The 21,548-nt window shown below is 36.0% G+C and overlaps 1 protein-coding gene across 2 annotated transcripts; it reads right to left on the minus strand.

Moving 5' to 3' along the window:
- Positions 1-43: 43 nt before the first annotated feature.
- LOC132901969 (uncharacterized) lies at positions 44-18,190 on the minus strand. 2 transcript variants are annotated; one of them, XM_060945350.1, is made up of 3 exons: positions 18,138-18,190; positions 17,701-17,898; positions 44-1,620 (listed from the first exon to the last, which is right to left on the minus strand). In XM_060945350.1, the coding sequence occupies exon 3, from the start codon at positions 1,600-1,602 to the stop codon at positions 76-78; it is 1,527 nt and encodes a 508-aa protein (XP_060801333.1). In that variant the 5' UTR covers positions 1,603-1,620; positions 17,701-17,898; positions 18,138-18,190; the 3' UTR covers positions 44-75. The 2 variants fall into 2 exon arrangements, 1 of the variants encoding a protein (XP_060801333.1); XR_009656964.1 differs by lacking the exon at positions 44-1,620 and adding an exon at positions 17,053-17,613.
- Between the last annotated feature and the right edge of the window lie 3,358 nt (positions 18,191-21,548).

Raw genomic sequence — 21,548 nt, forward strand, 5'->3', positions numbered from 1 at the left:
CTTGATGGCGCCCCCCCCCCCCCCCCCCTCTTCCAAACTTCTAAAAAATTTTGAAGCCGCCCCCCACTGAAACTTTCAGAAGCTCTTATGCTTTTTGGATGAATGTCCCTTAGCGGGGTTTTCTTTTGATGCCTTCTTTCGAGAGGTCGGTTGACTTCTGTCGCGCTTCTTGGAGTTTTCATTTTCTTTGTCAAATGTCCTTCGTGGACGATTGAACTTGGCGCTTGACGTTTTCGGTCCCTTCTCTGTTGGCCTGGCTTGTCGCGCTGACGATCGGAAACCATTATGTTTAGGCTGGAGTGGCCGCTTGTAAGGGGTCCGAAAAAAGGTTTGGTGTGATGGCTGTTTCAGCAATTCCGCTAGTTGTTTTTCGCAGAATAAATGGGTTGTGGAAGGTGGAATTGCATTAAGTAGAGATGATTGATACTCATCCTTTGGGAGAAGCGCATTCCGTCTCTGTTCAATGACTTCCGATCTTCTGCCACAAACATATTGTAACAGATCATCTGAAACTGACTTTAAGGGTGACTCCGCCCCTAAGACTTTCTTTAGGTCTTCTTTCATGGCTGGGTGTTTAGTTGCTAGCTCTTTTAAAGTGTTAGACAGAGCCTCTCTTTGGAGTAGTAACCCATGCGTTATAGTACCTAAAGCGTAATCTGTACGCACCAAATTCTCATGTCCAGCAGATGACACATAGGTTGTTAGGATAGGATTGATTTTCAAAGGAGCGAAAACCGGGCAAGCATGTAGTTTCTTCTGAACTTCAGCATATCTTATCTGATTGAAACTGATATCTCCCAAGCGCTGACATTCGGAACCCTGTGCAGCAATGTTTGGCTTAGGAGCTGGGATAGACGGATCCTGTTGCTTAGTGGTTGCTGACCAACCAAACTCTTCCTCTTCGTCGGCTGTAGGAGGGACCCATGGTTTTGGGGAAGGAGCAGCCTGTTGAGAAATATCTACTTCCTCTTCTGATAGATATTGAGATACGCTATCGTCATCTGAATATGATTCCGTATGAGTAGGCTGGAAACTTTGAACGAACTGTTCCATCATGACTTTCATCTCTTGTTGGTCCTTCTCAACCTTTTCTAGGCGACTTATCTTCCTGCTCTTCGCTGAAGATCTGGCAGAAGGCAAAGAAACCTCGTCTTCAGACTGATCGGAGAGTTCTCTATTAGCCGCCTCTCTGCTTATTAGAAGGGGCTTCATATTTGTGATTGCAGCTGTCATAAGCTCATTCTGGACAGCTGAGCCTCTTATTCGTGCAGCGAGACACATCGGGTGAATGATTAATCCAACGCATAAAGGCCACTCCAAAAGTTTCACCTTAATATCTCTAAAGGATCTTTCTGATAAGGAAGTGCGGTCAGGTAAGAAGGCTCTGGCTAGCCCGACAGTGGGGATTGCAAACCTGATTTTATTCAAAACCTGGGGGTCCAATTCGCCCCCTAATAGGTCCTCTTTGGTCAAGATTCTAATCTTCCACTCCAACCATCCACTTGGCAGTTGGTTTTTAACAAGCCGAATTATCCGGTGCAGAATCACGTTGTCGTCAGGGTCGTCTGCCTCCCAAGTGAGTAATGACCGAAGGGTCGCCATTTCAGGCGAAGAGGATGCCTATAACAAGAAAGAAAATATATTGTTAGTGAGATCCTAACACTTTGTGGTATCACGTCAGTGTAGGATTGGTATGTCAACCACCCCAAGGTACCCGTATCGAAAGGGTCACCCGTGCGGTTTGCAGGGATAGCCCGTACAATTCGCGGTGGTGGTACGTACGGCTTATAGGATTGACCCGTGCGGCTCGTAGGAATGACCCGTACGGCTCGTAGGATTGACCCGTGCGGCTCGTAGGAATGACCCGTACGGCTCGTCGGAATGATCCGTACGGCTCGTAGGGATGACCCGTACGACTCGTAGGAATGATCCGTACGGCTCGTAGGGATGATCTGTACGGCTCGTAGGCAGGACCCGTACGGCTCGTATGGATGAACTATGGCTCATGCAGGGGTGTGACTATTGAGCTACTCAGTTCAATAACATCCGGGCTGAATGGCACGCGGATAGGAATGAACCAAAAGTATGGTGGGATACCTACTTTGTTCATTCATTCATGGTGTAAAGAATAAAATAAAGTATCATTAGAATACAACGATCTATGACGGATCGTCTATTGTTACATACAAAAAATTATCTCCAACTAGATATCTAGAAAACAAGCATTCATATACCTACTAATAAAAAAAAAAACTTACCATTGTGACAATCCGTATTAAACAACACAAAATTAATAACACCGTCGAACACTCAATATCGATTAAGGGTGTTATATTCGAACGAACACTCGTCGTTAAATTTTTGTACAAATGGCACGCGTATCATCGCTCCCCCCCGTAGACGCGGGGAGTGCGGGACGGGGTTGGGGGCGGGGCTGGACGGCGCGGGGGGCCATTGGCACGTGTGTTCGCGTGAAGATCGAAGGATGTAATCTCACATGGTCAAGCCGACGGCACAGACCATGAAATACACATCAAAATGAGTTTTGTTAATTTAGTTTAAAGTAGGTCTAAATTTTTATTTAAAAATATTATCTCGTTTAGTCTTTTTGCTGCCAGTCTATTTCGTCTTTGGTTACATAGCATACCAGCCTTAGAAAAGACGCGTTCGGAAGGTACGGAGGTGGCAGGTATGCACAGATACTTGATAGCTAACTGTGATAAAATTGGATAAGTTTTACAATATGTTTCCCAAAAACGTAAAGGGTCCTCTTTTCGGTTAATTAAAGGCATTTCTAAATACTGTTTTATTTGTAAGGTAGCTGAAGAAGTAGGTGTCGTCGATGAGTTTTGTGATAATGCTTTTTGGTCAAAGAATTTCCACAGATCATCCTCGTCATTATTGTTTGATTCGGCTCCGATTGATACATGGTGCTCAACAGTTTCCGCGATCGAATTTGAGTTTCCAATTTGATTTGCTAGTTGTTCAGTGAGCCATTTTTGAGCGTTTGCCGCATTTTCTGGTAATCCAAACCCAGTTTTTTTTAATCTTGGATCCAAAAGGGTACTAAGAGCTATTGATTTATGAGTTTCAGAGTTACCTAAGTCTTCTGCCCAAAACTTCTAAAAGGCTGTTTTTTAAACTAGTTCCGATGTCAGTTGTCGAATTTTTGGCTAACAATAGAAATTGCAATCCTCTTACTAAAGGAATTACTCTCGACAGAGTAGGATAGTTTTCGCCTGACAATTCTTCAGTAATTTTGTGGACAGGTTTAAGAATCGGTATGATGTCATCTATTATTGCCCATTCACTGGCTTCGAGATTTTCGGGTGCATTTATTAATGAAATTAGTGACGCAGTTAGGGGAATTTTTACTTCTGAAAATCGTTCTATCATAAACAAAATGGAATTCCAACGAGTAGGCATGTCTTTTTTAAGTTTTGATATTGGTAATCCCATTTGCTCCTGCGTTTCTTTTAATTTGTAGCTTGCGACGTTGCTATGTTTGAAATGAGCGTGTAATGCACGACATTTATTTAATACAGTTTGGAGTGCCGTGAATTTTGTGATGGATTCCTGGACAGACAGATTCAGAGTGTGTGCTACGCAAGGGTGATGAATTTTTCTTAAATGATCGGTAACTGCTTTTTTCACATTACTTGCATTATCTGTCACGACCACCGAGATTTTGCTGAGAGATCCGGGGAATTTGGCTAATATTTTTAATATAGCTTCCCCAATGTTTATAGCAGTGTGATTGACAGTAACTTCTTCAGTCCCGAGAACACAGCTTTTTAATTCGTATTCCCAGATGAAATGGCCGGTGATTGTTATGTAACTCTTATTGCTGTCAGAAGTCCACATATCGCTAGTTATAGACAAGTGGGAGATATTGTCTATCGTGTTACATAGAGTTTTATTAATTTTTTGGTGTTCATTAGGCAACAACTTTTCTGAAACAGTCTTTCTACAAGGCAGTTCATAATTCGGCTGGAGCATTTTGACAAACTCTTTAAAACCTTTGTTTTCTACGATAGACAAAGGCTGATAGTCAGTAGCTATCATCCGGATTAAACCCTTATCAAAAACTTCTCTATCTACCTTGCTACTCGTCGCCGCGTACGATCTCAATTGTCGCGCTCTTTTTGCTGCTGGTGGGGCTGCTGGCGAGGACACATTCGGTGTTTCCGAGTCTAAAGTAGCTGACTGCCGGGGTGCGGGAGCGCTTACTGGAGCTGTATTTTCTTGCGGTCTAATTTCCTGTTCATACTCGGCCAGTTGAATCGGATGTTTTCGTTTTAAGTGATCCTTTAAATTAGTTGTATTTTTATGGTATATTACAGAATGCGAACACAGTTTACACTTAACTTTTTCAATGTTCCCTTCTTTAATTTTATCAAAAAATTCCCACACTAACGATTTTTTAGGCATTGTTTTAAGTGGTCTTAGCCCACGCGCGTGACCTTCGCTCTTAAACAATAAACGGACTAACGAAATATAATAATATTTACTTTACGTTCAAAGTTCAAAATGAAACGGTAGGCGCGGGGTGCGCAGGGATGGATGAGTGGATTTAGGTAAAATACAATCGGCTGTTTCAATTTCAACAGCTTATAAATGAAGCATTTTACACTACGTAATAAATCAAAAATAATAACAAAAACAATATTTATTAACACTCTTTTAACATATTCTTTTGTTTCATTAAAATACTCTTACGAAAAACAAATTTGACTTCTATTTTTTTTAATTTTCGCCGGATGTTCTTATTTTCACGATAATCAATCAGAACAAAGTATTTATCAACCAATCAGAATAAAATATCCTGTTTCTTGTCAATTCAATAGGGTTGTAACACTGTGGGTTGTAATAATATGTGCGTGGATTAATCATATGATTTACAAATGGTAATATTTCGCGTTGAAATCGTTTGTAAAGTCATGCATGAATATTCAGAGTTCAGATCAGACTCGGATCAGTAGACTCAATATCATTTACTTTATTTAGCAAAAAAAATCCTTGATTATTTGTCTTCTGTTTCATTTCATATCAACAACAACATGCTATAGGGTAATTCGAGGATAGATGGCCATGTTTTTTTTCGGACGTTATTTTGGAGATTTGTTCATGAAATAAAAAAATCTTGTTAGATTTTTAACAAGTATATTTATTAATCAGCTGAACAAACAATCGATCTTAAACTAATCTCTAATCAGTCTTCAAATAGACTTATTTTTTTTAAACTCTAGGTTGGCCATCTGTCCTAAACTAATCAATGTAAGATGGCCATGGTATTTTACCTAAGATGGCCATATGATAATTAGGCCGAGGACAGATGGCCATGTTTATTTTCGGAGCGTATTTGGACAATTTCTTAATACAAGATATAAGTCTTGTTGGTTTTTAAAAAAGTACTAATACGTATTAATTAGCTTAACAAATAATCAGAATGAAAATAATTTCTTATTTGCCTTTAATTAAACATATATTTTTTATAAATCAGAAGTGGCCATCTCTCCTTAAACAATCAATATGATAATTAGGCACGTCTTTTAGATTTTGCCTTCTCCTTTTCTATTTTGCCACACGGGTGACATTTGTCATCGAACTCCGTACAGTTTTCGTGAACCCACCTCTTGCAGATCATGCATTGGATCCAATCTTCAATTAATTCCGTTTGATAATAATTGTCACCACACCCTACACAGTCATCAATACAAGATTCTATTGGGGAAGAATCACCACTCTCCAGATATATTGGCTGAATTTCATTTTCCATGTCACTAGATTCCTCAAGGTTTTTCATCTTTTTTAGGTTTGCCGTAGCTCTATTTTTTTTCTTTAATTCTTTTTTTTCTTTCTTGATTTTCTTCTTGACTGGCTGATCTTCCTCATCTGTCATTGTTGAATCCTTTTGATCTTTAATCTTTTTCTTACGTAAATTATTTTTTTTATTCTCATTTTTAATATTAACAGTAGTTTTTTTTCCTTTTATGTTTTTTGCTTGTGCTTTACTTTGCTTGTCTTGCCTTTTATTTTTCTTTTCTTCACACTCTTTTCTGTACTTGATGTGTTTTTCTGAAGTTAGTATTGTAGCAACTTGCTTTGAATGTTTTTTTGCTGTGTAGACCTTAAGTGGTAATGGTGATAACTCATTTAAAATTTTTGAAGGAGTCTCGTTAATTTCAACTAATGGTGCTGACTTATCTGTGTCTTTTATTGGCGTTGTATGTTCCAAAAGTTCAATTACATTGCTTGTACTTTTATCTCCGTTATCTAATATTGTGTTTGCCTGGTCTTCAAAAAGTGATGCATGATCCAACAAAGAAGGACTGTTTTTTCCTGTGGTAGTAGAAGAGGTGCTTTTTTCTTGTTCTTGGGAGGTATGTTTTGTAGTTTGAATTCCAGAAAGTCCTGGCAGGCTTGGTTCTATGTCAGGCAGGGAAGGGGTGCTGCTTTTTCGAGAAGTTTGAATTCCAGAAGGTCCTGGTAGGCTTGGTTCTATGTCAAGCAGGGAAGGGGTGCTGCTTCTTCGAGAAGTTTGAATTCCAGAAGGTCCTGGCAGGCTTGGTTCTATGTCAGGCAGGGAAGGGGTGCTGCTTCTTCGAGAAGTTTGAATCCCAAAAGGCCGCGGCTGGTTTATTTCTATATCAGGCAGAGAAGGTCTTATTCTTGTATCATGGATTCTAGGAGTTTCAAGTTGATTTGTGTCCACATGGATATAATTATCTTGAGTAGACCCAATAAATGCATAGTCAGGAATAGCATTCCTATCAAATGGATAAACACCGGTAGCTTTGAAACCATTTACAGCGTTATCATAAGTTGCTGCTTTGCTCCAAGCTGTCGACAGCAATTCTCCGAACTGAAGGCGAGTGAGACGTCTCCATGGATTTCGTTTAAGCCAAATTCGACATGCTTCATAGTAAAAAGCTTTTAATGACTTAAACACAGACCTATCAAGGGTTTGAAGATAGTGAGTTGTGTGGCTGGGAAACGTGAATAAGCAAATGTCATTATCAGTAGCAAATTCTAACATTTCTACCGAATTACAGTGAGAAGTGTGGCCATCTAAAATTAGTAATACCTTTCCAGGAGGTTTCCGCGGTAAGAAATGTGTTTTCAGCCATTCAAAAAATATATTAGTATTAATATAAGCGGACTTTTGAGACATGTAAAGTACTGACCCAGGGGGCATTCCATCCTGCCACTCTTGTTTTTTATTTTTCCCTTTCATAATACATGCTGGTGGAAGGAATACCCCTTCAGCATTACAACAAGCGATTACTGTAATAGTTTCTCCTTTTTCTGTTGAGGTTTGGGAGCATACAGCTTTTGACCCTTTTTGAGCCAATACAATACCAGGTCGCGGATTTAACTGCAGACCAGATTCATCCATATTAAATATTTTTGATGGTTTATCAAATAAGTCATACTGTTCAAGTAAATCACTTAATGTATTAAAATATGCATTTACTTCCGTGCGGTTCAAACTTTGAGTTCGCGCAATAGATACACCTTCTGCCTTTCTTAATGTTATTTCAGGGTTTCTACTTAAAAAAGACTGCAGCCAAACATATCCGGCTTCTTGTTTATTTTTGTTAAAAGAATGCTTTAAACCCAATTGTTCAGCAAAATGAAACGCAATGCTTCTTAAATCTTTAGGTGTTAATGGGAAACAATGTTTCTGCATATTCAATATGTGTTTTACTAGTCTCTTTTCATGTTCGCTACCAAAACTAGATGATGGACCCATAGGACCTTTAATATAATTTTGAGATTTTAGACGTCTCTCTAAAGTTTTTCGCGGCACACCATACTCCAAAGCAGCTTGTCGAACGGATACATTTCTAGCACTTACTGCTTCGATTGCTTGCGTCAAATCTAGTTGACTCCAACTGCCACGGCCAGTTTTGCGAACGTATTGATTCGGCATCTGGATTAACAAAAACTTACTACATTAATTAAAACTGCTTCTGTTGACTTTATACACACCAAATCCATTTTAAATATAAAATCCAACTAACTTTAAGAAATAACTTAATAACTGTTAACATTAACCTAATTTTTGGTTAGTGGGGAAAATAAATAAATCTTCATATAAATGTTTGCTATACGTTTCAAACTTCAAGATTTTCTCATAAGGTAAGATGGCCATATGGCCATCTCACCTTCAAAAAAATTGGCCATCTATCCTAAAATGTAATAGAAACAAACATCACTCGTCGACTTTAAAATTTGCAATGAACACACTACTTCATTTTGAGGTTAGTTGTTAGTTAAGAACACGTTTTCGACAAAATCATTAAAAATATAGGTTATTATTGTTATCTACATACCTTATTTGACTGATCACAAACATCCACAAAAAAGTTTCACATCTGAAGTAAAAAAAAACTAAGAAATACACAGTTTTTTGTATTTTTTTCACCCAAAAAACGTATACAGTGTCACCGGTACGGGAGCGGTCGTTGAACTAAATGTAAAGTGCTGCCATCCCTGAGCTAGTTTTCGATTTATTTCGATTGGCCATCTATCCTCTATGGCCATCTGTCCTAGAATTACCCTATTAACATTCACACGCACACGCAAATCAGAAAAATACGCCGCCTAACGCACACGAATATTAGCTGATATGCGATGAGTATAGAGATAGTAGTATATTATGGATAGTAATTAAATTAGTAGTTTGTCGATTCTTATTCGAATAATCAGCCTGAGGAACTACTAAATCGACAATCGAATGCGCGAGCGCGCGATTTTCGATTCAGTCGATCGTATATTTAGCAAGAATCGCCCATCGCTATTTTAAATAGGTTTTGATTAATAATGCACTTTTATAGGCGACATGGTTTTAATAAACTGTCTGCTACTGCCGACGTGGACATTCCGGACGGCATCGACAGTTTTTGATTGCGATGCCACGCCGCCGTAAGCCGGGATACAGGCGGTGAATGTCCCTTACAAACCTTCTAAATCTTGCCGCCTCTGTAGGCAGCCTTTTTAAAATATTTTGGCGATACATGAACTCCCCCATGTACCACGGAAGGCGTCGCTGGCTACGGCAAGTTCGACAATGGCGTTTTAGTTCTAACCATTGCCGTTCGATGGTGTTTGTGTGTATTTTGACCCTCACTAAATTTGAGCCAGCGTCGGGCATTCCCAGTGATTGATCCACTGGGATGTCCACTGTGCCATTTACGAATTGCTCCCTATGATTGACTGTGAAGTGGCCGCCCATACCAAGCCGCAGATGCACGCCGAAATATGACCGATGCATGTCCGACATTAAAAAGGACCCTCGACGCACGTTGCCTGCTATTATGGGGTCGAGGGTCTGTCGCGTCTTGTCGGGAATTAATTCGACGTGCATCTGTTTAGTCTTTCGGCTAATGCACCCGAAAGACCATGTCTGACGTCGTAGAAGTCGACCTCTATGGTACTTATTCGTATATAAGTGCGTTTCGTCAACTTCTACGTCATCCGCACCCCCCAACCTTTCACGGTCGTGGGCTTCGGCCACTTCACACACCTCCCGCAGGTAGTGAAAAAATTGTATGGCAGTTTTTTTTGTGACTCCGACATCAATAGCCGCCTGTGTCACCTTATCTTAATCTTTTGTAAGGTGTTCAAAATAGATAACTTACTTTTTTCAAAAATTGTACTTTTTAAAAGCGACACAATTGCGCCAGTACAGTCGCTTCGCCGGCATCGCCACCTGTATCCCAGCTTATAAGATGCCCGCGGTTCCACAGCCATTCTAAAATGGCAACGCGGGCAATTGCCCCTTTCGCCAGGCATCAAAAACCATGCCCTAGCCACCTCGATCGCCCTTTCTTCGGTCGTTATCAAAGCCGCGTAATTCCAAAAGTTAAAATTCCTAGAATATAATAATTCGCGTGCCTTCCTATTGATATCCATAGGTATTAATTTAAAACAAATGTAAATAGAAAAACCAAAAAGCACAGTGCGCAGACAAAAAAAAATTATAAAAAAAAACAATAAATAGCAATTAAAAACAACAAAAAAGCAATAAAAACAATACCTACAAAGTTAATCTTAAACTTACACTAAGCAATCAATCTTACTAATTATCTAAACTACTTATTAAAAATAAAAATCAATTAAAATGTTACTAAAGTAATTAAAAATAAAACTAAAGAAATTAAAAAAGAAAACTTAAACTAAATTAAAAATACTAAAATGGAATGAAACTAATTAAAAATAAAATTAAAGTAATAAAAACGGATCTAAAGAAAAAACTTATGAAATAATGGAGTAAATTTAAATAATGAAAAAGACTTAAACGAGCTACTACGAAATTTAATATAAAAGACATAAACGACAACACGAAAAATTCAAAGAAATCGGTTGAAACTTACTAAATTTTAAGCAAATCGTCAACGTTTTGTATTACCGTAACGAGAACCGCTCTACGATGCTCTTGACGATGTTTATTTCGTAGCAAAGTGCTACGAACACTTGCCACATTCACTTTACATACAAATTTCATAATACATATGAGTTTAGGTTCAGTCATTACATATCATTATCATGACAAGCATGACTTGATGGTACACCCAGCAGCGGCTCCGGACGAGGGAACTCCTCAACGGTCGACAGCACGGTCTTGATGTCTTACATTTGATTTGAGATTCGATGGCAGATTATTAACATGACAAGCATGACTTGAGACGGTATACCCACCAGCGGCTCCGGACGAGTTTCCAAAATGAAACAATTGTTATCACATGACCCCCATTTTTACACCGCCAATGCATAGACGTGGTCTTGGCCAGCGACGTTTCTATGGGTCACTTTTTTGTAAACCCCCCCCTTCACCCCCTAAATAAGGATTATGTAAAAGAAGTGACGATATCTCTGGAACTATGACCCGCAGCGAAAAACTTCATATGACCTTAGGGGATGCTTTTGGTCGCCTCTAAGCCCTGGCATCATAAAAAATAGGTCTTAATAGAAGTAAAAAAAATCATTTTTTTTTCTAAGTGTTGCCTCGTCGGAGCTATTGTAGCAAAGGGTGCACAGGACTTAGTCATATTTTCGAAGGTTGCGATGTCATGATGAGCCCCCATTTTTACATCGCCAATGCATAGACGTGGTCTTGGCCAGCGACGTTTCTATGGGTCACTTTTTTGTAAACCCCCCCCCTTCACCCCCTAAATAAGGATTATGTAAAAGAAGTGACGATATCTCTGGAACTATGACCCGCAGCGAAAAACTACAATCATTTTAAATCTTGAATTTAGAAAATTTATAGATATTGTTTAATTTAAGACATTTTTAATTTTCGTCTTTGTTTTAGATAAAATGTTTTATTTCAATTGATGGCAGCTATGCTTATATTTTTATTTTGTGATTAATTATATTTTTTATGACATTTCGTTATATTGTTCAGTTGGATTTTGGTTTCACCATAATATTAAGGTTATTGTTTTTTAAACTTTTATTTCTTGATAAATATAGAAATACCTGTTTCCTTTTTAAGTAAGCTTATAAACGTTTTTGTTGTGTTTCATAGTTTCAAGACTTATTTTGATTTAGTTTTATATTTTGAATTTAAATAGATTTACAAATTCAATTTTTGGGTTAAATTTGTTTTTAAATTAATTATATGGAAGGTAGGACCACTTCTGTAAAACTTACTAGATATACCTGTAATATGATTAAGACTGATTTCAGTGCCATTTTTTAATTGTATTTGTAAGTATACCTACAACTAAAGGCTGCTTTCATTTTAGTTTTTTGAAACATTTATTTGTATTTTGTGAACAATTTCAAATATGGGTGAAATTTATATGATTGTTTAGTGACATTTAGATTAAGTTTTGTAATTTTTCTACCTGAGACTGTTAATTAGGTAATGATAGCATTATACTTTACAGATATTATTTTTATGTTTGTCTCGTTTTGTTCTATGATAAAATGACACTTGGCAATGACACAATTTTTATTAAACTCAATTGATTCATGTCAAGTCTTTTTATTTATTTTTTATGTGGCGGGGGCCATGTCCGTATACCCAGCAGGGCCCTTCGTCTGATTCGATTGAATACTAAAGTTTCACTTAGGTAATATTTTATACCTTCCGAATAGTGTAAGTAAAATAATTGTACCTCAACAGTTATGCGAGAAAATTGAATTAATTTCCAGCAGGGCCCTCCGTGGTTTGAAGGTCTTCAGACCTGTAGTGTATGTGCCTGTATAGCGGTGCATTAGTACCTTTAGATTATCTTCGTTTTCTTGAAAAAAAGTTATTAGTTTATAAGAAATATACCTACAAAATGTTTATAATGCCAGCAGGGCCCTTTTTTGTTTTGGGGGTTTCAGTCCAAACAATCATATTTCCTAGCAGCATTCTATTTGTACTTTTCAAAAAACTTATCGCTTAATTCAAATAATGAATAATAATAAGTAAATAAATCAGATAAAAAAAATCTAAAAAAATAAAATTACTCTGATATCTAAAGATGGCTATACTTATTATTTGATTATTTATGTGATGCGACCAATGAAATAAAAATCAGTTTGTATGTTATACTAGCTGTTGCCAGCGACTCCACCCGCGTGGTCAAATGAATGAGAGGTTTTACCGCGGTAAAAAGTAGCCTATGTCACTCTCCAGTCTCCTAACTATCTATCTATAAAAAAAATCATAATTACCATAACATCGCTACATAATACATAAACAAACTAACAAACACACTTTCGCATTTATAATATTAGTAAGGTTTAGGCAGGTACGTAGTTGAATATCTTCGAAAAACATATAGAATTGAATAATATAAAAAATTGAGGGTAGATGATAAACTTTGCCGATACCGTAGTGTATGGATGTCGCACATCAGTTACAGAGTTTCATTTGTGAGATTACGTATTGTCATTTAGAATTTAGAACTTATTTGTGATAAAAATGGTTAGAAGAAAGAAGCTAGTGAAAAAAATACCTGTGAAAAGAGGTAAAAGAGCAGCAGTTAGTTTCATGGAACAAAAAATAGTGATTGAACAGTTTGAAGACAAATTTAAAAATTCATTACCGCCACCCAGTGACGTAGTTTATAGTGACATTGTGCGGCAACTTAACAAACGTATGACGGTTAAAGCAGTTTATTTATCTATTAAAAGAAACTATGAACACTTTTTCAGTGCAACAACAACGTTTGCTTATAAGAAGTTAACAGACGATTATACCATATCGGAAAGTGATAGATTTTCTAATAGTGACTGCAGTGAGAGTGAAAGTTATGATACATATGACTTTTTAATGGACTGTCACAAATGGCAACAAATTGAACCTCAGGTATTTTATACCCATAGAAATGATTCTCAAAAACCAAATCAAATATTTCAACGACGAATACAATTACCAACACAAAAGTGGTCTGACATAATATCTAAGGAACTTTGGTCAAATACGCAGTTGCCATGCATTTGGTGTATGAAAAATCACCAAGTTTATCAAGCTGGAAGTATTAAATGCAATGGATATTGCAACCAGTGCCATGCATCCGTCGAAGTGATAATAAAACCCACACCTAATACCGATTATTTCATGAGTGTTCATTGTGCCGTGAAGGGTTATGATAAAGATTTCAAACACAATCCTGGAAAAAAAAAACGTATGACAAGTGAAAAAAGGCGCGATTTGAAAAAACGTCTTTATTCCAAATCTGCTATTGTAGTTCAATCAGAGTTGGCTAACGATTTCTCTTCTGATGAGCGTGAATCACCATTTATTCCAAATTTACAAACGTTACGTCAAATCAAATCTGAAACGAGAAAGGAGAACATTTTACATAGTAATCCCGTATTAAGTTTGGTGAAGCTAAGCACTATTACACCATTTTCAACCTATATTAAACAAGTTTCGGCTCGACCGTTCTACGTACAGTATTGGCTGCAAGAACAGATCGAATGTTACAAAAAAATTCTCCGAAAAGAAGGACGTATTAGTGTTTCTTTAGATGCGACAGGATCAATTTGCAGAAACGTCGAGAGGGCACACAAAAGCGATGATCATTTCATAGGACAAGACAACTCTAAGCATGTATTTCTTTATATGTGCTTTGGATATTCAAGTCAAGGAAGTAGTGTTCCATTAACGCAACTGTTATCAGAGAGTCAAACAGCTGAAACAATATGTCGGTGGTTGGAGTCGTGGATTGTTAATTTAACGCCTCCTAATGAAGCTATAACAGATGATTCGGCTGCACTAATATCTGCTGTAGTAAAGGCTTTGGCGAAATGTCCTACAACAAAAGATTATATATCCAACTGCTTCAAATTACTTGAAAACCAAACTTCACAAGTGCCGCCTTGCTTTGTGAGACTCGACACCTCACATTTCTGCAAAACACTTTCGAACCTCCCGTGCTTTCAAGGAGTCGACACACATATAAAATGGTTCTACGTGAATTGTATAAAATTTATAAAAATGTGCCAAGATTATCAAATAGTGAAGGAAGTAGTATGGGATTTGATATTGACTTCCACGCACCAATATGCAGGGGATGATAAAAATGGCAGTTCTACACTCTGCTCAAACGCAATAAACCGTTTAAAAGTTTTAATTTATGGTGGAAATGCAGCTATTGAAAGAGCAAATGATACTACAGACCTAGATGGAAGAGACACAAAAGCAGTGATTGGTAGCATTTTAGTTAGCGATATAGATCAAAATGAACCCGTCAGTTGGTTGAACGAGTTCATCGAACGTAATGAACTAATATCGATCTTGGAAAATGACGGTGATCAACTCAATCCATATTACCTCCCGAAATTTCTTGACGTGCTTAAACATCTCATATTGCGACTTCCACTGTTTTCCAATGTAATGTGTCGTTTTTTTTATTCCGATAACCTTACACCAAGTAGCAGTAACTGTGAAAGTGCTTTTAACATTTTAAAGAACTTCTTGTTGAAAAATTTCAATATGAGATTGCGAGTTGATGACTTCCTCGTAGAGCACCACGACTTTTTAAAAGGAGTAATTACATTGGCGTTAAGAAACATAAGCAAAATTCAAAGTAATAAATCAAAGGGAACACTAAAAGCAACAGAAAAACGCACATTTAGGGATAAATCAAAGGCAATACTAAAACACACATATAATAATGATAACGAAACCACCTTTCCAGATGAATCTGTGTTTAAAAATAATCCAAGATATTGTGAGAATTGGCGAGGGTTGATAAAAAGACCCAAAAGTAGAGGAAGACCAAAAAAGAAGACAAAACAAAATAAAGTAACGAGTGAAAGTTGTATTAATAAAAGAATTACTATTTTGAAAAACGGTGGCTATAATATAATTGACAATAACCCTCGTTTACTGTATAATACATGTGCGTTTGATTCTGTTGCGCAATCTATAGCTGTAGCGTGTGTTGATAATGATTATCTTAATATTCGCGCTCAAAACCCAAATAATGATTTTTTTCATTTAGTTCGGTGTTTGATCAACGATGATTTTAAATCTGACATAGATTCCCGTAGACTCATGATATTATCAAACCATTATAATAGTAGTGGTGGTGTCACATCTATTGAAAAGGGACCTATTATTATAGATTGCCAAAGCAACGTATGTTACATATTTGAAAAGGTTGTTCTACTACATCTTTACAGCGCAATCCGCAAAAGTGTTTGCAGCAACGAAAAATGTAATGTAAATGAACACCAACGGCTAATTGCCATGATTCCTTTGGATGCAGACGTGCTAAATAAAGGAGGAATTGCGGTTTTAAACAAGGCTGTTTACTTTCACGAAATTGGTACGTTATGCATCGAAAAGAACTGTAATGGTATTCGTAAGTCGATCTACAATGTTTCAGATATCATATCATTTGATTTAAACGAACATCCTCCAATGGCATTAACCGATATACCCCAAAACTTATTAATTAAAGATGAAATCTATAGATTACTTTCCGCAATACAGTATTGCGGGGATGGCACCACCATCGGGCATTATAGAGCTCACTGCTTAAGAAAAGATAAACAGTGGCAATGTTATGACGACCTGTGTGACAACGTGATCAATAGTGACTATACAGAAAAAATACAAGTACATTGTGTTTTATATACCCGTGTTAGGTAAAATGTATTTAATGCAATGTTTTTTATACTTACCTACTGTAAATTTTCCTACTAGGAACTTTATTAACCCACACTGAACAACGTTTGATTGGGAATTCCTATTGCTACAACTATTATTGTTTTTTGTCAATCACACTTATTTGTTGTTGTAATTCATCATTGAGTAGGTACTTTTTTTCGAAAATATTAATATACGTACCTGATATAACATACAAACTGATTTTTATTTAATTGCTTGCATCACATAAATAATACAACAATAAGTATATGCGATGTTATGGTAATTATGATTTTTTTTATAGATAGATAGTTAGGAGACTGGAGAGTGACATAGGCTACTTTTTACCGCGGTAAAACCTCTCATTCATTTGACCACGCGGGTGGAGTCGCTGGCAACAGCTAGTATAACATACAAACTGATTTTTATTTCATTGGTCGCATCACATAAATAATCAAATAATAAGTATAGCCATCTTTAGATATCAGAGTAATTTTATTTTTTTAGATTTTTTTTATCTGATTTATTTACTTATTATTATTCATTATTTGAATTAAGCGATAAGTTTTTTGAAAAGTACAAATATAATGCTGCTAGGAAATATGATTGTTTGGACTGAAACCCCCAAAACAAAAAAGGGCCCTGCTGGCATTATAAACATTTTGTAGGTATATTTCTTATAAACTAATAACTTTTTTTCAAGAAAACGAAGATAATCTAAAGGTACTAATGCACCGCTATACAGGCACATACACTACAGGTCTGAAGACCTTCAAACCACGGAGGGCCCTGCTGGAAATTAATTCAATTTTCTCGCATAACTGTTGAGGTACAATTATTTTACTTACACTATTCGGAAGGTATAAAATATTACCTAAGTGAAACTTTAGTATTCAATCGAATCAGACGAAGGGCCCTGCTGGGTATACGGACATGCGGGGGCCTAGCTCGACGTCACATTTTCTTTTTGGCACAGCCCTAAACATGCTTAAAAATTGTATGAAAATATTTAAAAACACATAAATCTGGTGCCCAACTTTGCCTACCCGATAGAAAAAAATATAGGATGTTTATTTGTGTCAAGCTCTACACATCTTGATGGTGATACCTACAGTTTCTATGAGTTTATAATTATAATCAAGTCACACGGCACATATTTTTTCTAATAGACTTATAGGCAAAGTTGGAACATTTCATCACAACTTTGACAGGTTCTGGACAGAAATCCAACCTCATTTTAAGCACTTTGAACCTAAAGATATGTGACTTAAATCTTAAATTTGCCTGCATGTAAAAATGGGCCCATATTATAGAAACACTACAGAGATATTAAGGAAAAACCTGAAATGTCGTGCAAAGTTGCAGCAGTTTATGGTACATTTCTTGAATAGAAATGTTTTCTGTTAAAATATCTTTCTACATTTTTAGCAGGACGTACTATTGCCACATGGGTGCCATCTATGCATCCTATTACTTCAGAAATGTGAAATTTTTCATTAAACCTACAACAAACACAGATATTAACACACATTTATCTACACATATACATTTATCAATAAATTGTCATGTCTTAAACACAATTTACATACCTTCTTTTAATAACATTGCGTTCTTGAACAGTTTAAGAAAATTTTATGTATTAATGCAGGATTGTCGAGTGATTCAATGCTGCTGTCACATCCCTCAATGCCCGAGATACTGATTGCTGCGACATGGGAGTACCTAGTGAACATCCTACTAGGCGTTGGTAGCTGCCGGTTGCATAGAATTGAAAGTGCTACTAGTATCTGTAAACCAAAACCAATTAATAAAGCAATTAGGTACTTTTGCAAACTTGTTTGTATCACAAAGTACTCGCATAATTTAAAACAAAATTATCTTGTATTTTGTACTGATATGACTTCTTATTTTAGAAGCTTGCATCAAGGGTTTTAGCTCTTGATATAAATAATGGAACAATGCCTTGGTGACACGATAATTTCGCTTAAATTCGTCATCACTCATAGCAAGTGCATTATCGGCGTACCGAGCAATCCTACGCAAATTACGCGTTTCTCGCAAATCCTTTCTACAGGCATTACTGAAAATTAGGAATGTGAAAAAAAAATCGATTATGCAAAAAATCGATTAAAAATCGATTTTTTTTAAAGTAAAAATCGATTTTTATACTTGATTTTTTTTTCATTAATAATCGATTTAAAATCGATTTTTATAATCATCCAATAAATGCACCCCGAAATTATGTTTTTGTCTTCTGGCTTTGAGCCCGGAACGCGAACTGCCAAAGAATACTATCATAGCTCCATAATATTACATTAACGCCATCTGTGCATTCTTTCTGTGCTCTTAAAACAGTTTAGATGATTAATTTAATCAAATTAATCATCTAAACTGAACAAAATTCTCTAGTTGGAATTAGTCAATGAACAGTATGTTACCGACATTCGGTTGATATTTTATTCATTATTCGTTGCTGAAACTTCATTTTTCAAACTTGATTGTTAAAAACTTTAATTTGTGTTGATTATACAGGGTGACATTTAAAACAACTGCATCCTTTTAAACATAGACTATACCCATGCTTCTGAGCCGTTTGAGCCTATTTTTATTTAAATTAAACTTCATCATATTTTTCACATTTAAAAAACCCTCAAAAATACGTCACACGCTTTATTAAGACCAATACTACAAAAATAATTTTAAACTAAACATGTAAATAAATGTCTGAAAAATAATTTATTTTTCTAGTATCAAGATCAAGTAAAGTGCAGAGTTGTCGAGATCGCTCAGCTGAATGCATTGTGTCGTTGACCTCTGAATCTTACGCGTCGCTTTTCCGCCGGCCGGGGTGATATTACGTATTTAGGATCGTGGATTTTGATACTTTTTTTTTTTTTTCGTACTTTCTGAAATATGAACCGATATTTTTCTTTTTACGTTTTTAAATATCCTTTAGATAAGTACACTTAACAGTTAAATTTATGCAGTTGAATTAAATGTCTTTTATTTATTTATTTATTTAAACTTCATTGCACAAGATACAAATGTATAGCACAATTGGCGGACTTAATGCTAGAAGCATTATCTACCAGTCAACCATTGGGTCTTACAGAGAACTTCATGTGGGGTTAAACTAAATAAATATATTTATACCTACACAAAATATAAAATAAAATAATTATAATATACATACATAAAAAATACAATAGATAAACAATATACATACATAAAAACTACAATAGATAAACAATATACATAAATAAATAGGTGCAGCGATTACCGAAATGAGTGAAAAGGCGATATTAAATACCCTCGCGACTCAGGAAAAACCCGTTTACCCGCGATTTGAAACTAGAACGACTTGGGGATGTCCTGATGGACTCGGGAAGTGAATTCCAGAGCCTAACAGCCATAACGGCGAAAGAATTGGAGGCAATACCTGTACGGTGAAAAGGGATAGCAAGAGTTAACTTATTTGAAGAACGAAGGATTTTTTCGTGAGTAGAACTTAATAGTTGGAAGTCTTTTTTAAGATAGTCTGGGGCAAGCTGATTGTTGAGAATGGTATAGAGCTGACATAAAATGTGAAGATTTCTACGGTTACGGATGGGGAGCCAATTTAGCTGAGAACGGTATTCAGAAATATGATCGTACTTCCGAAGGCAGAATATAAACCTAATACAATTGTTTAGAAGACGTTCTTATTTGTTGAGATGCTCTTCAGTTAAATCCAGATAACACACATCAGCATAATCAATTATAGGCAGAAGAAGTGTCACCCTGTATAAGAACTTACTGATTTTGTTGTTTATTTTTAATGAATAAATCTATTGATATAATGTATATGGCGTTTATTTTGACATAAATTGAAAAATTTGGAAAAAATCTATCAATATAATAAAATCGATTATTTTCTTAAGAAAAATCGATTATTTGTTAATCGATTTTTCATACTTAAAAAATAAATCGATTATATAAAAATCGATTTTTTATCAGCAATGTCACATCCCTACTGAAAATTACACTTTGCAACACCAAACGAGCCATTGCACTTTTTTACAAGTAAAATGTATAAGTACGCAATTTATTTTCACAAAGTTACTATTTATTAGGGATGGCAAACTGAGATCGATTAATCGAAAAATCGATTTCTTGTAGTGAAAAATTCGATCTTTTTAATGGATCCTATGCATTGAATCGATCTCGTGTATCGATCTCAGACATCCTAAAATCGAGATACGATTTTTTCTGTTTTGGTATAAACCATACAATTAGTTGAAGGCCCGTATTCCAAGATTGCTGCCGGTTTATAACTCAAAACGTCGCGAGATGGCTGTATGTGTAGTCTCCTTCGCCTCACTTCTCATCAATAAAAAAGTTACGTTTATTATCATATTCTTTAACCTCTCAGCTACTGTGGTGCATATATGCGCCACCACCGTAATCTACACAAAAAATTTAAACATTATTTATCGCAGGCAGTCGTGGACCTGAAATATGATACTATACATTACTGGCAAGAGAAAAAAAACTCTATGTATCATCACGTTCAGTCAATAGCCATGACGTATGTAGGTCTTTTGTGGGATCATCCGTTCCTTGTGAGCGCCTGTTTTCAGTTGCTGGAAACATCGCAAGTGATGAGCGGAACCGCTTGGATCCCGGTAGACTTGACAGATTGTTGTTTATAAAAGTTAAGATATTATTCATTGGGAACTTTAAGCCAAATTATCTAATTGTTTTTGATTAAAAAGATTTGAAAATAAATGTTTTGTTTTGTACCTGATCTGATATTTTGATGATAATAGTAATAAAAATAATTGTTAAAAGAATTTGATTGAAAGATCGTTTATTATAACATTTGTCTTGTTTTTTATGAATTTGATTTATTCTTACAGTGTAAAAACCAATTTGAAAAAAGATTGATTTTTTGAAAATCGATATTTTAGAATCCGATTTTTTGAGGATCGATCCATCAGGTCACAATTCGAATCGATTTAAAAATCAATGTTTTTCGGTTAGAATCGCCATTCCTAATATGTACATAGTATCTCTATTTAGTTTGTGCTATGTATTTCCTTATTGTGATTATCACAATAAATAGTCAGTGTTTTCACTATAATATAAACAGTTGCTTTCCCCATGCCTCAATTCAGATTTCGCCTTCTCAGAACTTTTTGCCCTCAAAAATTATTTTGCTGCTGTTTTGGCACTAGTGTTGTAACTAAAATAAAAAAATGTTTATATCATTTTCTTCTATAGCCTGCCTTCTTACTATAATAATATTATTTAGACTAAATACAATACGCCAACAAAAGCATCGACAAGTTTTGTCGACTTTGCACATCATTACTTTGAAGTAACTGCACATAACTAGCTGTCAATTTTTTTACGTTGTAGTGTTGGTAGCACTGACTGATTTTATCAACCAGTCTTG

This window comes from Amyelois transitella, chromosome 8 (assembly GCF_032362555.1).
Source record: "Amyelois transitella isolate CPQ chromosome 8, ilAmyTran1.1, whole genome shotgun sequence".
NCBI lineage: Eukaryota > Metazoa > Arthropoda > Insecta > Lepidoptera > Pyralidae > Amyelois > Amyelois transitella.

Bases quoted from the DNA above. Each gene is read 5' to 3' on its own strand.
- LOC132901969 (XM_060945350.1), bottom strand. From the start codon at position 1,602: ATGGCGACCCTTCGGTCATTACTCACTTGGGAGGCAGACGACCCTGAC.